This window comes from Dama dama, chromosome 2, assembly GCF_033118175.1.
Source record: "Dama dama isolate Ldn47 chromosome 2, ASM3311817v1, whole genome shotgun sequence".
Taxonomy (NCBI): domain Eukaryota; kingdom Metazoa; phylum Chordata; class Mammalia; order Artiodactyla; family Cervidae; genus Dama; species Dama dama.
In genome coordinates, this window is record NC_083682.1 from 42,508,321 (window position 1) to 42,522,836 (window position 14,516).

Here is a 14,516-nt window from a genome sequence, read left to right on the forward strand (position 1 = left end):
AGCTGAGGAGTTTGAGAAACTCTGTTGTAGCTTCTTAAGTCTAGTCTAGAGGATTCTTTTATTAAGTTTAAAATGCACAGACACACACACACACCCTTCTACCACCATCAAGACTTAATTTTTGTTCCAATACCATCAAGCATCAGTTACTCTTATCTTTATTTTTCAAACTAGAGTCTATGTCCCTTAAGCACTGTGGTTTTCCTGTCTAAATATAGCATATTTAGATATTTCTTATTAAGTCAAACCAACCCCATGATCTAAGCAATGATGTATGCAAAGAATTCAGCTCATTCAATTCTTAGCTCTATCCAAAGTAGAAAGGTTAAAAATATTCCTTTAAAATAAATACTATGCATTTTCAAAATGCAACTTAATCCTTGATATGTGAAAACTATCACACTGTCATAGTACCCCACAGGAAATAGTAGAGCAGAGCAGTTAGAAAATAGCTGCTGCTTCGTAACCAGGAAAATCTCAGTTCATATCCCAGCACTACTTCTTACCTTCTACGTAGCTTTTGAAGACTTTTGTGTGTTTTTCTGTTTTTTAGCCCTTGTAAGCCTAGATCTCTATGATTAGGTTAGTAACAGAACCTATAAGATCAGTTCCTTGTGAGCAGTAAATAAAATAATGCATAAAAAATGCACAGCACCATGCCTGACACCCAATAAATGGTGGTATTAATAATACCTTATATTATAAGGGGAAAACAGTCCTGTCAACAAGTAATTTAAATCATTTGTTGTCAAACTTCACCCTATAAATTAGGTTGAAATGTGTTTGAATCCCTCACATAATAGATAATTTCTTGATCTCCAATAGGCAGAGGTAGTATACAAGAAGCTAAGTTGTCCATTGTCCTTCCTGAGAGAGCACATTTACACAAGGCTGATGAGGAAGAAAGATTAAATAATGAATCAGGATAACACAAGACTACAAAACATAATAGTTCAGAGCAAAAAGTAATAATCCCGATTTCTCCCAGACATTTGAAATGATTGACTATCCTCTTCCTGAACTCGCTTGCCTTGGCATCCAAAACCTGCTTCTGCTTCATTCTCCTTCACGGTACTTTCTCTTTCTCCACATCTTGGCTAACTCCACAGTGATTTCATTAAATCATGAGACAAATCATTGCAGCAAGCTCTTCTGAAAACCAGAATGGATATCTGGAGAGGTACAATAGAACTCTAATAAGTTGCTAAAAAGAGACAAGACAGGAGGGAGTGGAGCTGTGTTGATTCAAGGAAGGATGATTGACCACTGGAAGGAGAATTAGGGAAGTGTTTGCACAGGTCCCTTTCAGGCGGGTGTTAAATATCAGATAGGGTTTGGGTATGTGGAGATAAAGGGAAGGGCACATGAATTAGTAAGAAGAACAGGAGGAGAGGTACGGAGGCGATAAATACAGAGTGTGATAAGGAAGAGGAAGGAGTCCATAAACATATTGAGCCTATAATGGAGCACTGGGGAAATTAAATCAGGCATGTCTTTCGAATCCAAACTGTGGGTGCATTTGGTTTATCTCAACGCCATACCACCATCTTCTCTTCTTTATCTCTTTATTGTGAACTCTCAAAGCTGAGTACCTACTAAATTCATTTATTCATGTGCCCCAGGACTAAGACAACGCCAAAACATCTGGTGTTTAAAAAGAATTTTTTAATTCCTCACATCTCATCCCTAATAAACCAAAGAAGCCAGCATTCTTGTTCCATTTCTACCTCTGGCTAGCTCTCTGAGCCTGAGAAATCAATAGGAACCCCCTTTCAGAGCACAGCTTCCTCAACTGTAAAATGCAGGATTTGTTTTGATGACCCACAGGTTTTAACTCTGTGAAAATTACCTTTATTACTTCAATTAATCTATCCAAAAATCATAAAGGGAAAATACAGCTTTGTCATTTGACCTCCAAATGTATGACGTTTCACTTTGAGTTAGGAAGGTTTTGTTGAATGAAGAAGCACAGTTCTTAGGAAAGCTCTTTAAGGTCTCTCCCTAGTTTTTATGGTGAAAAATAAAATGGAATGCCACCTTAAGAAAAATGATTGCTGTATTTATTAATTCTAGAAGGCAAGCATTTTTCTGTTAGTGTTCAGAAAATTAAAGTCTTTGAAGCATGAAAAACTTTTGTTTGTAAACAAAAACTTTCTTTTGTTTATTGAAGAAATGTTTAGAGCAATGATGAAATAGTGACTGAAACTTTTTATTGAATAAAACTCACTAAACACAGACTAGAACCAAGCTCTAGGTTTACAATTGGGAAGAAAAAGCATCTCAATGTAGTGTTAGAGGACTTCTAATCTGGGGTAAGCATGGGATATTATGGGAGCAGATAAACAGTATCTTCCTCAGTCACCTGGACTCAAAAGAGACTTCCTGAAGGAAGTGAGACGGGTGAATGACAAGAGGCCTATAGGAGCTCTTTAAGAAAAGAAAGGGGAAAGTGTAGTTAGCCAGAGATGACTGTACGGGCCACAGTATAAGGGGAACGGTGGTTGAGCTGAAGCCACAGTAAGATATCTAGAATGGTCAAGAATCACAGGGACAGGAGATGGGACTTGGATGGGTAACAGAGACCAGATCAAGAAAGGCCTTGAACTTCATGCTAAAATGCTAAGTCTCTCATTCGGAAAGTGATGAGGACCCACTGAAGGATGCCACACTGGAAAACCCCTCACTGGAACCAGACACCGGGTTAAGAAGCTTCACCTCTGTGGACTGCAAGCTGATGGGTGGGAAAGCTGGAGGAAGGCATGAGCTTTAGTGCAACGCTGCAGTGGTTCAGACGAGTTGTGAGGAAGACATGGCTACTGAAAGGAGGGGTAAGAGAGAGCTATTTTCTAAGAAAGAAAAGATAGGACAGGATTAATACCTGAGAATAGAGAACTAAAGGGAGTGGGGAATGGTGAAGTTTAAACCCTGAGGTATTTTCAGAGAGTAATTTAAGATCATATAACTGCTCAAGCAAGCTCTCAAACAACTGGAAAAAGTTAGTGGAATTCAATAATTTGGACTTCCAGGCTAGAGTCTCAGACTTGACCTTGTCAAGTTGATGGAGACTACTCTAGTATCCCCACCTAGAAGATGAGGATCTTCCCTTCACAGAATAAACCTATTTCCACCCAAGGAGCAGTAGGGCCACCATATCCATCTGGGAAGGTCCATCCCAGAATCAAAGAGAATGCAATGTTAAAAAGATTATCAATGGGTTGAAAGCTTTGCAGGGTTTTCCAAAGTTAATTCTCAAGAAGAGGGAGCAACCAAGTCTAAACATACCACAAGACAATTCTTCTCAAAATTTTTCAGTTGAGCAACGACTGTAGTATCAACCTCACTGGCCATTTAACACCAAACCCACTTTTACTGAGCGCCTACAGCATACCAGGTACATGTTCTACTTACCCTCGGCCCAGGCTCCTCACCTGTAAAACTGGAAATAAAATGACCTATTTGCCAGAATCATGGTGCTGTTTAAACTGCAAAGATTTACTCTGATAAACTGATAAATGTACAGAATGATCACTCTTAACCACTGGCAGAGCAAATGCACCCTTTCATAATTTGTCTGCTGTTGCCTCTCACCACCTCCCTCCTACCCACAGCCCTCTCCTCCAACCATGGCAATGGCAGGGGCCATGATTTGACTTTCTTTGGCACCTGGCATTTCTCCTTCAGAGACTTATCAGAACAGTCAGTAACCATCTCCATGATTATATTTAAATAACTTTATGTCCCCTGTGGAATATCAGATTCCATACCAATGCCTATTTCATTCCCTCCTAAAAACCCTGTGCTTATCAAATGAATGAACAAATTTTCCCAGGCAGGATCTTATACTTCTCAAATTCTCATATTGTAAAATGACTTTTAAAGTAAACACATTAAAATAAAACAAAATACTTAAGTATCATTTTGACCCTCACAGAGGGTAATTGTGTTCTGACAGTGAGACAGATCCCAGGTTTCCTTTTGATCAGGTCAGGCCTCAAGGACTCCACTCACTTCTGACCCCATGAACTTCTCCCTCAACAGCTCTAAATTTAGAATCTGTCCTCTTTCTAGTCATCATCTTTCCAATCATCTCATCCCAAGGACTTTAGTTCCTTTCACCATGATGTTTATAATCTGCAGGCAATGAAGACCCACAAAGCGATATTCTGGGAAGATAAACTTGACCTTAGTCCACACAAGAGCCGGAGGCGGGGGAGGCTAGAACTAGCCAGGCAGTTATGATAGCAGGACAGGCAGTAACAGCGCTGGCCCTGGAGAGGCATAATCACCATCTGACCTGGAGAGGGAGAGCATATAAAGCTCAGAAGAGAAGGAGAAAAGATGGCAGGGGCCTCAGGTCTTAGTGACTGAGTGAAAAGCAGTATAGTTCAGTACACTAAGAAGATCAGTATGTGGAGAGATATATCTGGTTAAGATTTACAAAGACATCATTTACTACTTTCATTAAGAGGGGTGACATCTATATTCTTTGCTGTTGTATCATTTTTTCTTTTATACTTTCCATATTTGCTACACTGAGCATATATTACTTTATTACTAGAGAAAACAAGCCATCTTGCCTTTTTATGCAACTTGGCTATGACATATTGATCTTGCAATATATATGAGATATCATAAAGGCAATGTCCAGTAGGAAGATGAAACTGTAGGTCTGAAGCTCATGAGAAGGCAAGGTTATAAGCACAGTTTGGGAGTCATTAGCAAAGAGTTTAAAGCCACAGGAATGCATGAGCTCCTCAGGAGACAGAATTAAAAAAGGGCCAGAGGATGAACTTTTGTCTCAAGGTGTGTGGCCTTGAAGTCCCTCCCAGGGAGTCACTGGTGCTTGGAAAGAGCTCAGGAAATCACCCTCGCCAGAGGCTTTGTTTAGTCTGATCAGGCTTAAACTCAGAGCAAGGAAGGAAGTGGCGAGGACAGGACCCCTTCTGTATCACCAGAGAATGGAGTCATGTTTACCAACACAATTTACCCACCATTACAGTGTATTTGCTCTCACGCTATTGTGCCCACTAAACCATGAACTTGTTAAGGTCTTGTTCAAGTCTTTATTCTTGTTTCCCCACCCAGCACAGTGCCTAACACACACACGTGTGTGTGTGTGTGTGTGCATGTGTGTGTGTATTATTCTGACTCTTTTTGACCCCATGTACTAGAGCCCGCCAGGCTCCTCTGTCCATGGGATTCTCCAGGCAAGAATACTGGAGTGGGTTGCCATGCCCTCCTCCAGGGGGTCTTCCTGACCCAGGGATGGAACTCGGATCTCCTGCATTGCAGGCAGATTCTTCACTGTCTGTACCACCAGGGAAGCACCAAGCATTTAGTAGACATGTTCGCTGAAGAAATCAAACACACACGTAAGAGATGCTCCCCACATTCTCTCCTCTCAAGCATTTTAGCTCTCCTCGGTCAGGCTGCCCTGTGCCCACTGTCAGAACCAGCCCTCTAAAGCCTAGATTAGAGAACGTGTCCCACAGGCCTAACGCCCATGTGTCTGTGATACCCAGAGAGTCTGACGACCTCCTTGTAAGAAGCCCTGAGGTGTGTTCCCCACCCAGCCCTCACCTCACGTCTTAAGTTCACTGTTCTGTTCAGTGTACATATTATTTACTTGTAAGCACATACCACGTGAACCCACATGGTATTTAGAAACTCTGTAATTAGCCAGGCTAGAAACAAGACAATAATTGCCCACTAGAACATGGCCCAGACTTGCCATGCATTTTTATTTTTTTGCCTGACACGGTGGTTGCCAAATTTAGCACTCTCTACATTTTCAGATCCATCACATTAATATTTAAGACACTTCTTCTAAAACTTCCTGGAGAATTTGTCTTTTAGAAAGAGATATAAAAGGGCTTCCCTGGTGGCTCAGTGGTAAAGAATCCACTTGCCAATGTAGGAGCCACGGGTTCAATCCCTGATCCGGGAAGATCCCACATGTCGCAGGACCACTAGGCCTGGGGGCCACAGATATTGAGGCTGAGCTCCAGGCCCCGGGGCCACAACCACTAAAGCCCTGTGTCCTGGAGCCTGGCCCCACAAGAGAGGCCACCACGGCGGCCCATGCCCTGCAAGCAGAGTGTAGCCTCTGCTCACCACAACTAGCGAAGAGCCCACACAGCAGCCAATAAATAATTTAAAATAAACATATTGAAGAGAAAGTGAACTCACTCAGTCACGTCTAACTCTTTGTGACCCCATGGACTGTAGCCCACCAGGCTCCTCTGTCCATGGGATTCTCCAGGCAAGAATACTGGAGTGGGTTGCCATTTCCTTCTCCAGGAGATCTTCCCAACCCAGGAATTGAACCGGGATCTCCCACATTGCTGGCAGACGCTTTACCATCTGAGCCACCAGGGAAGTCTCAGTTGAAGTCTCTGTTGAAGAGAGGTCAAGTCCCAAACCCTTCCCTCAGTTGAATTTTACAATGTGGAAGCACTTCGCAGACACTTAAATGAGAGGGCACGGTGACCCAGACGACTCTCAGGGCCACCGGGGCTCTGGGCTCCGGCCTCTAGACCGGGGCTACCTCCCGCTACCCCTCTGCCTGTCGGAGAGTTCGTGTCCTCCAGGGCTCCATCACATGGCTTAGGTGGACAGATGTGCCCTGCGGGGAAATATTTTTCCTACGTGTTGGATTTTAACTATTTAGGGGAATGTATTACTTAGGAGAGTCTTGCCGTGAAACTTTCACATGGGAGAGAAGGATTCTCTACATCACCTGCCAACTTTATTTTCTACTGTATTTGTTAAATCTGGAATAGAGTTTTCTGGTGACCCACAGATCTGGTCATTTTTCTCAAATATATGCATCAAAGATGGAGTTAAACAGACCTGCTGCTCCTGCTCTCCTCTGCTACATGAGAGCTCTTGTGATCTTGGGTCTCTGACTCTTGATCTAATATAAAATAGGTTTGATACCACCTGCTCTGTCTATACCCTCAGCAGCTCTGAGATCAAGCAGGAAAATGTATGTGAAAGAAGTTTGCAGTAACAGTTAAAAAAACGAGAGTAATAGCTAACATTCAGAACATGTCAGGCACAGCTTTATATGAATTAACCCATCTCATTCTTTTAATTCTAAGATGCAGGGTCTGCCGTTGTCCCCAAGTTTTAGACAGGAAACCAAGGCACAGAAATTAAGTAACTTGCACAAGTCACAAAGCTAGTAAGTAAAGTTGGAATAAGCTGTTACATACTAACTGGGCATGTTAATACTGGAGTGGGTTGCCATGCCCTCCTTCAAGAAATCTTCCCAACCCAGGGATCAAACCCACCAGGGATCAAACCCAGGTCTCACGCATTGCAGGTGGATTCTTTACCATCTGAGCCACCAAGAAAGCCCATGAATACTGGAGTAGATAGCCTATCCCTGCTCCAGGGGATCTTCCTGACTCAGGAATTGAACCAGGGTCTCCTGCATTGCAGGCAGATTCTTTACCAGCTGAGCTACCAGGGAAGCAGCTGGGCACAGTGAGACCATATCAGAGCTGAAAGAGCAAGAGACGCCGCGTGCAGGAGACATTACAGGAAAACAATTGTCATTTTAAAGATGGGGACTGAGGTCCAGCAAGGTTTCATGATTTGCCCAATGTCAAGTATTACAGTTTTAGAATATCCATAATTTATATTTATTAGACTACATCTGAAGCATTCTATTTCTGAACTGCAGGAAGTAGAGTAAAACTATTAGGAACCTAGGTGCTAGATTCAATGACCAAGTTTTAAGTTCCAGCACTACCACTTAACCAGCTATTTTACTGGGAAATTAAAAATTACAGATGCACAGATAATTGTAAGAATAAGTGTCTAAAAGATGTTAGCTACTATTACTATCACTGTCCTAAGTCCAGTACCTGGTTCCCAAAGCACAGCAAGACTTGTAGACAAAATTGTGTTGTTCTCGTTGAAAGTGCTAATGGAGTCATCAAAGTGATCAATACAATACTTCAGATGTGTTCTAACAAATATATCATTAATTATGGGCTGTAAATTATGGATATTCTAAAGGTGTAATTCTTGACATTGGGCAAATCGTGAAGCATTGCTGGATCTCAGCTGCCCATCTTTCCACTGGCAATTGTTTGCTTTTCCTGTGATACCACATGTTCACACGATGGTGCCTCTTGCAGCCTCTATCTGCTCTAACACGGTCTCTCTGTGCCCACTCAGTACCGATCAGCTTATTCCCAGTTTGCTTACTAGCTTTGAGACTTGTGCAAATTACTTAATGGAATAGTCAAAGCATCAGGTTTTGGAGAGGAGTAGCAAAGGAGAGTCTCAAGGGTGAACGTTTTCTTTTTTTTTATTATAAAATGAGAAAACCCTATAACTAAGAATCAAATTTTCAGAAATAGATTTTCTTTCATTTTTTGAAACTAGTGCTTTTGTAACTGGGTGGAAATTCTGACTCTGAGTGTGTGTGTGTTTTTATTCATTTGTACTTATTTATTTATTTATGACTGTGTTTGTCATAAATTTGTCATTTGTTCCCGCTTGGGCTTCCCTCTAGCTTTCATGAGCGAGGGCTTCTCACTATGGCGTCTTCTCTTGTTGCAGAGCCTGGGCTCCAGGGCGCGTGGGCTTCAGTATCTGGGGCACAAGGCCTCAGCAGCTGTGGCTCTGGGCTCCAGAGCACAGGCTCAGTCGTCCAGCACACAGGCTTGAGCTCCACCACATGTGGGATCTTCTCAGATCAGGGATCGAATCCATGTCTCGGGAGGATTGCAGGCTGATTCTTTACCACTGAGCCATCAGGGAAGCCCAGAAATAGATTTCTATTCCATTTCTTTCCATTCTCTGCACTGTGGTACCATCCAAAAACATATTAGCAATACGGGAAAGAAGGCAAGGATGATCTATCTACTAAATAAGCCATGCCCTTAAAGAGGAATTGGGTATAACCCCAGTGGGTCAACTGTGCACCAGGCCCTCACAGGACTATGGTTATAAAGAGCATGGCTTGATTCTAAATCAAACAGACCTGAGTCAAATTCAGCTCTTCCACTTACTAGCTGGGTGGCCTTGGGCAAAATTACTTAATTTCCCTGACTCTATCAAGAGTTTCCAAACCCAGAGCTAACTCAGATGCTCTTCTATGGTGGAATCACTGGGATTCAGAGTCCTCTATGGGGTTTGTGGGATTCATCTCAGTGATTTCAAGGTCTACTTCGCAAATTCCTAAAAGGTACTTTCTGCAGTCTTTTTCAGAAGCAGACTGGCCAGTCTAAGTGACCACAAGACAAAGATCACGGGAATTAGTTGAACAAATAGGACCCGACTTGGCCCTGAACCAAATGGATATTAAAAGTCTAATTGAGCAAAAGATTCCTTTGAGAGCAGATTCCTCTGATATCCTGTCAGGACAGGGCATGTCCTCTATCTCATCAACACCTGTAGCAAGCTCAAAGTGAGTATCACTACCCGTGCCTATAAGACACATGCCAGAAGTGAGCAGCAAGGAGACAGCATTCCCCACGGTTGGACCGACAGGCAGATCTAAAGACGCTCTAAGATACACTTAGCTGATGGGGTCTGACTGGGCCGCTGAGGCTGGCTTCCATATGCACTCACTCTTCACAGGACTAGCTATGGAGCTTGAAACATGTCCATTCTACACTCCAATCATCCTTCTCCACAAGGGCCCAGCTCCCCCCCAACCAGCTTTGCCTGCTGCTCAACTTCAAAGCCGGCTTCCTGGGTAGCTCAGTTGGTTAAAGAGTCTGCCTGCAATGTACAGGGCCCCAGTTTGATCGTTGGGTCAGGAAAATCCCATGCAGAAGGAAACGGCTACCTACTTCAGTATTCTTGCCTGGTCCCATGGACAAATGAGCCTGCTGGGCTATGGTCCATGGCATTGCAAAGAGTCGGACACGACTGAGTGACTAAACCACCACCACCAAGAACTTCAAACCCAGCCCACACGGCTCTTTGGGCTGGAGGCTGACAATGACAGGTTAGCATTAAACATCAAAGCTCTGGGAAAAATAAACTTCCCTACAGAGATGGTGCACACCACCATATCTATAGAACTGACTTTCTGAGGCTCCTTGGATTTCTTATATACACAGACTTCTGTGACTATAGACTCCATGGCAACTTCAGAACTGAAGGAGGTATTTCTAAGCCTGGGAATGGAATTGCTCAAGACAGCATGTTGTAATATGGATAAAGCTGGGAAATGGTGCTGGGTGTTTTAGAACAGGTTATATTCGTTCATCAGGAATTATCATTTAATAAGATCTAATTAGCACATTTATATCATGTCCTTCTTGCCTAGCATTTACACATATTCAAAAAACAAAAAGTAGCTACTATAGCAACAATTCCTGCAGTTCTCCTAGGGAGTAAGTACTAATGGGTTCAGTCAGCATTTGTTGGTTTTCATCTCATTTTTTCCTTTGTTGGGAGACAGCATTCTATTTACAGATAAGGAACAGAGACTAGGAAGTTAGGAAACTTACTTAAAATTGCTCAAGACATACAGGGTAAAACAGGGATTCAGATGGAAGCATTTGGACTGGAATTTAGGCTCTTCATCTCTATACCCTAGCATACTCAGGACACTGAGACCCACAGACATTATGTAACACGTCTGAGGTCACATCCTTATTTGCTTTTCACATTAAAAACTAAACTACAGCTACACCCTTGTTCAAAGAGTAAGCTAATTCTAAACCTGGGTCCTAGAGATGTCAATGCAACACCAGAGCTCTTGGACACTGAACGCAGCAGAGCAAAGTGCCCAGACTCAGATGATTTTCTAGGTATAGAGCCCAATCAGATGGTGGCCAATGGCATCTTCTGGTCTCTGTTAATCCCTGAGCTACCAGAGCAGTTAACAAGGACACTAAAGGCATGAAGCTGTTCACCTGCGAAGACTTTTATCATCAGGCCTGACAGCTCCTGATTAAAGAGGCACTGGAATCCCCAGAATGAGAAATGCCCTTCGCAAAACTTCCCACATGTGTTGTCGCTTCAAGCCATGATAAAGCTTCCAGTCAAAAGCACCTGCTAAAATGAACCTATTTTCTGGAAGAGAAGTGGCCGGTTTGGGTCCAGCACTTGTAAAGGTTCCTAGTGACACAGACTATGAAATAGACCAAGGTGAAGTGCTTTGATTGTTTGAAGGGGTTCACAAGGAATCCCGGGGGCCTGAAAATTTCTGAGCAGGAGGGTCCCCAAGTTGTCATGGTCTGACTGCTTGTCAACTTAATGGGGAAGCGGCTGAGCTGAAGGGGCTTGTGGGGAGCAGGTTGGTGAGCAGCGAGCCGGGATCCGCAGTGAGGGGTTGGACACGCCACAGTCTGGGTCCAGGGATTCTTTGCACCTCCACCTTAGACTGACGCCCCAACTCCTGGTACAAACCCTGGGAATCAAATTCTGATTTCAAACATTGTAAGAGGCTCCTCATAGACCTCTCAGTGAAAACTTTAGGAACAGATCAAGAACTCTGTGGCGAATGTCATAGAAAGGGGCTGCCCTGGTGCCTCACACGGTAAGAAATCCGCCCGCAATGCAAGAGACCTGCCTTCCATCCCTGTGTTGGGAAGATCCCCTGGAGAAGGGAATGGTTACCCGCCCCTGTATTCTTGCCTGGAGAATTCTATGGACAGAAGAGCCTGGCGGGCTAGAGTCCATGGGGTCGCAAAGAATTGACCCTTAGACAAAAGTGACCCTAACAGAAATATATATACTCGATCTCCTTTTCATAGACGAGAGAGACAGAAGGACAAGCAGAAATAGTGAGAGATTCACCCGCAATGCAGACACAGAAAGGTCCTTGGCTTTCTCAAAGCAGAGAACCTCCAGCTTTCTTGACTGAACGGTAGAAAAGGGGGTGTCGAAAGTTGGAATAAAGGGAGCAGTTAGCAACAGGAATTGGGAAATGGCTCTAGTCCGGAACTCTCCGGGTTCCCGCTGTGAGCCGGTCTAGGGGCTTCCCCTCGGGGGTCCCGGCACCGGGCTGGGAAGGGCGGGAGGTATGCTTCGGGCGGCATCACCCGCAGGACTGCCCGTGCCCGGAAAGTGAGCTGGGGACCCAGAACCGAGTGCAATTCCGGAGGGTCTCCCTCTGGGTCCCGGGGAGGCCCGCGCTGAGCCCAGAGATCCCAGGGGAGGCTGTGGGAGGGAGAGAAAGCAGCCGCCGCAAAGCGCCAGGGAACGCACGTGAAGTTGCCGCGCTAGAAAGAAACTTTTTTTGTTTCTTCTGAAACGCAAGTTTGCAGTCCACCCCGAAAAGTCTCTCGCGGCGCAGCGCCGGGGAGATAGACCCGGGTCTCCGCGGGGCCGCGAGCCGCTGCCCTGGCCCGGGAGATGGTCTGCGAGGTGCCCCCGCCCCAGTTCCCGGCCCCGGGGCTCACCGGCGATGTCCCAGAGCTGCAGGCGCACCACGGTCTCCGGGTCCCAGTGGAGCACCTTGAGCGCGAAGTCCACGCCGATGGTGGCCCGGTAGTGCGAGGAGAAGTTCTGGTGCACGTAGCGCTTGATGATGCTGGTCTTGCCCACGCCCAGGTCGCCGATCACCAGCAGCTTGTAGAGGTGCTCCTTGTGCGGGACCTGCATGGTGGCGGCCCGCCCGCCGCGCGCTGCCTTGCTGCGGACCCGGGAAGCGCCGCCGGGGGCCGGGCCGCAGAGACTCCCGGAGCGCGAGTGCGGGCGCGAGGCGGCGGCGGGGCGGGACGCGGGCGAGGGCGGAACTCCTCCCCGGCCGCTGCAGAAACGCCCAGACGCGAGCCCCGCGGGCTGACCCTCCTGCCCACCCCCGCCCGCGCGGCTCGGGGGGAGACCCGAGCGATTCCTGGGCCAGGGAGACTGGGGAGGCTTACGCGCAGATGCCGTTTTGCAGAGGTTATTCGTTACAGCCCCTGACAGTTTCCGAAGTACTTTCTCGCCTGTGATCTTGCCACAAAAGCTGGAGGTGTGGGTTTCAGTTTTCAGGTTTGGCAAGTCAGAGTGTCTAAAAAGTTAAGTGAATTGCGGGGAGACGGTCGGTAACCGGTCTGGCTGAACACAGCACTCTTGAGGTCGTGGGCTGCGCCACGGCCCCGCAGGGTAGAGAGTTTGGAGGCGAGGCAACGAGTAAAACAGTTTCAAGAGGCCAGCCAGCTGGGTTTGGGTCCGGCACTCCTGGTTTTCCAGGTGAGTGACCTCACACTAGTCATCTGAGCTGCCCCAGCCTCTTCCCAGTGACCTGGTAATGGTAATCCTTTGATGCACCAGCTTGGGAGTGTGAATGCTGAGCGCCTTCACACCTATTCAACTATTAATGGTCTGAAATGAAGTGAAAGTCGCTTAGTCGTGTCCAGCTCTGTGCAACCCCATGGCCAGAATGCTGGAGTGGGTAGCCTTTCACTTCTCCAGGGGATCTTCCCAACCCAGGGATTGAACCCAGGTCTACCCACATTGCAGGCAGATTCGTCACCAGCTGAGCCACAGGGGAAGCCCAATTAATGGTCTAACCAGGAGGATAGTTGGGCTGTAAGTGCTGAGGGCATCCATGGCTTAGTTTCCTCCTCTCCTCTACTAAAAGCTCTGAGCAGCATTGAAAGACAATTCAGACAACTGGTCAGATTATGTTACATGATAATAAGAGCAAGCATCGATCCAGCACTTGGTATGTGCCAGGTTTTATACACATGTCATCTAATCATCCCAGCAGTCCTAAAAATAGATATGACTATTCTTCCCATTTTACAAATGAGGAAAACAAGACCTAGACATTTTGGGTGTGTACTCAACAGTCCTATAGACTAGCTCACATATCCTGAAATGTTCAGGTCAAGTCTCAGTGTCTTGTGATACCTTCCAAAAATAATATCAGCTACAGTGATTACTCTTCTTTTTTCTTATCTCATGGCACATTAACTAAATAATAAAGAACATATTATAGTACCGTAACCTCTAATATATATATATATTTCTATTCCAGTAAAGGGCCTAGACATTTTAAGTAACGTAGGTAGGGGCAAACAGCTTGTGATGAAAAAGCCAAATTCAAACTTAAGTCTTCCAGTACTAATTTGAGAATAGACATTAAAAAAAAAAGTGAATGAAAATATATCATGAACAGATCTATGTGAATAAATTAAAAAATTTAAGCAACATGGGCAAATTCCTTGAAAAACACAATTAACAAAATTGACGCCCCCCCCCCCCCCAAAAAAAAAGGAAAAGCTAAATCATTCACTCTATGTGGATTAGAGATTGGGTCTGCATTTAAAAATTAATTTAAAACAGTAAAGCTTTCATATGTTAAACTTTAAAAAAAGAGTAGGAGCTAATGGTGGAAGAAGCAAGGAGGGGGTGGCAGTCTGAGCCATCACGTGGGCCAGGCTGATCCAGCATCACAGGCCCCAGCGTGTTCTCCCAGCCAGGTCTGGCTGAATCATCCTCACCTGGTCTCCTTTGCTCACCCGGGCCTGTCGGAGCATCAGATTTACTGTGTGTAGCAGGCTGACCAAGATTCAGGTTCTGGAGTTTATACACTTGAGGGGAAG

General features: G+C 45.2%; 1 protein-coding gene across 1 annotated transcript in view; it reads right to left on the reverse strand.

The window, feature by feature from the left end:
- RAB38 (RAB38, member RAS oncogene family) overlaps positions 1-12,663 on the reverse strand; it is a 62,635-nt gene extending 49,972 nt beyond the window's left edge. Inside the window, exon 1 of the mRNA XM_061120289.1 lies at positions 12,381-12,663. Within this exon, the coding sequence (XP_060976272.1) occupies positions 12,381-12,582 (202 nt within the window). The 5' untranslated portion in view covers positions 12,583-12,663. The remainder of the gene's footprint in view (positions 1-12,380) is intronic.
- Between the last annotated feature and the right edge of the window lie 1,853 nt (positions 12,664-14,516).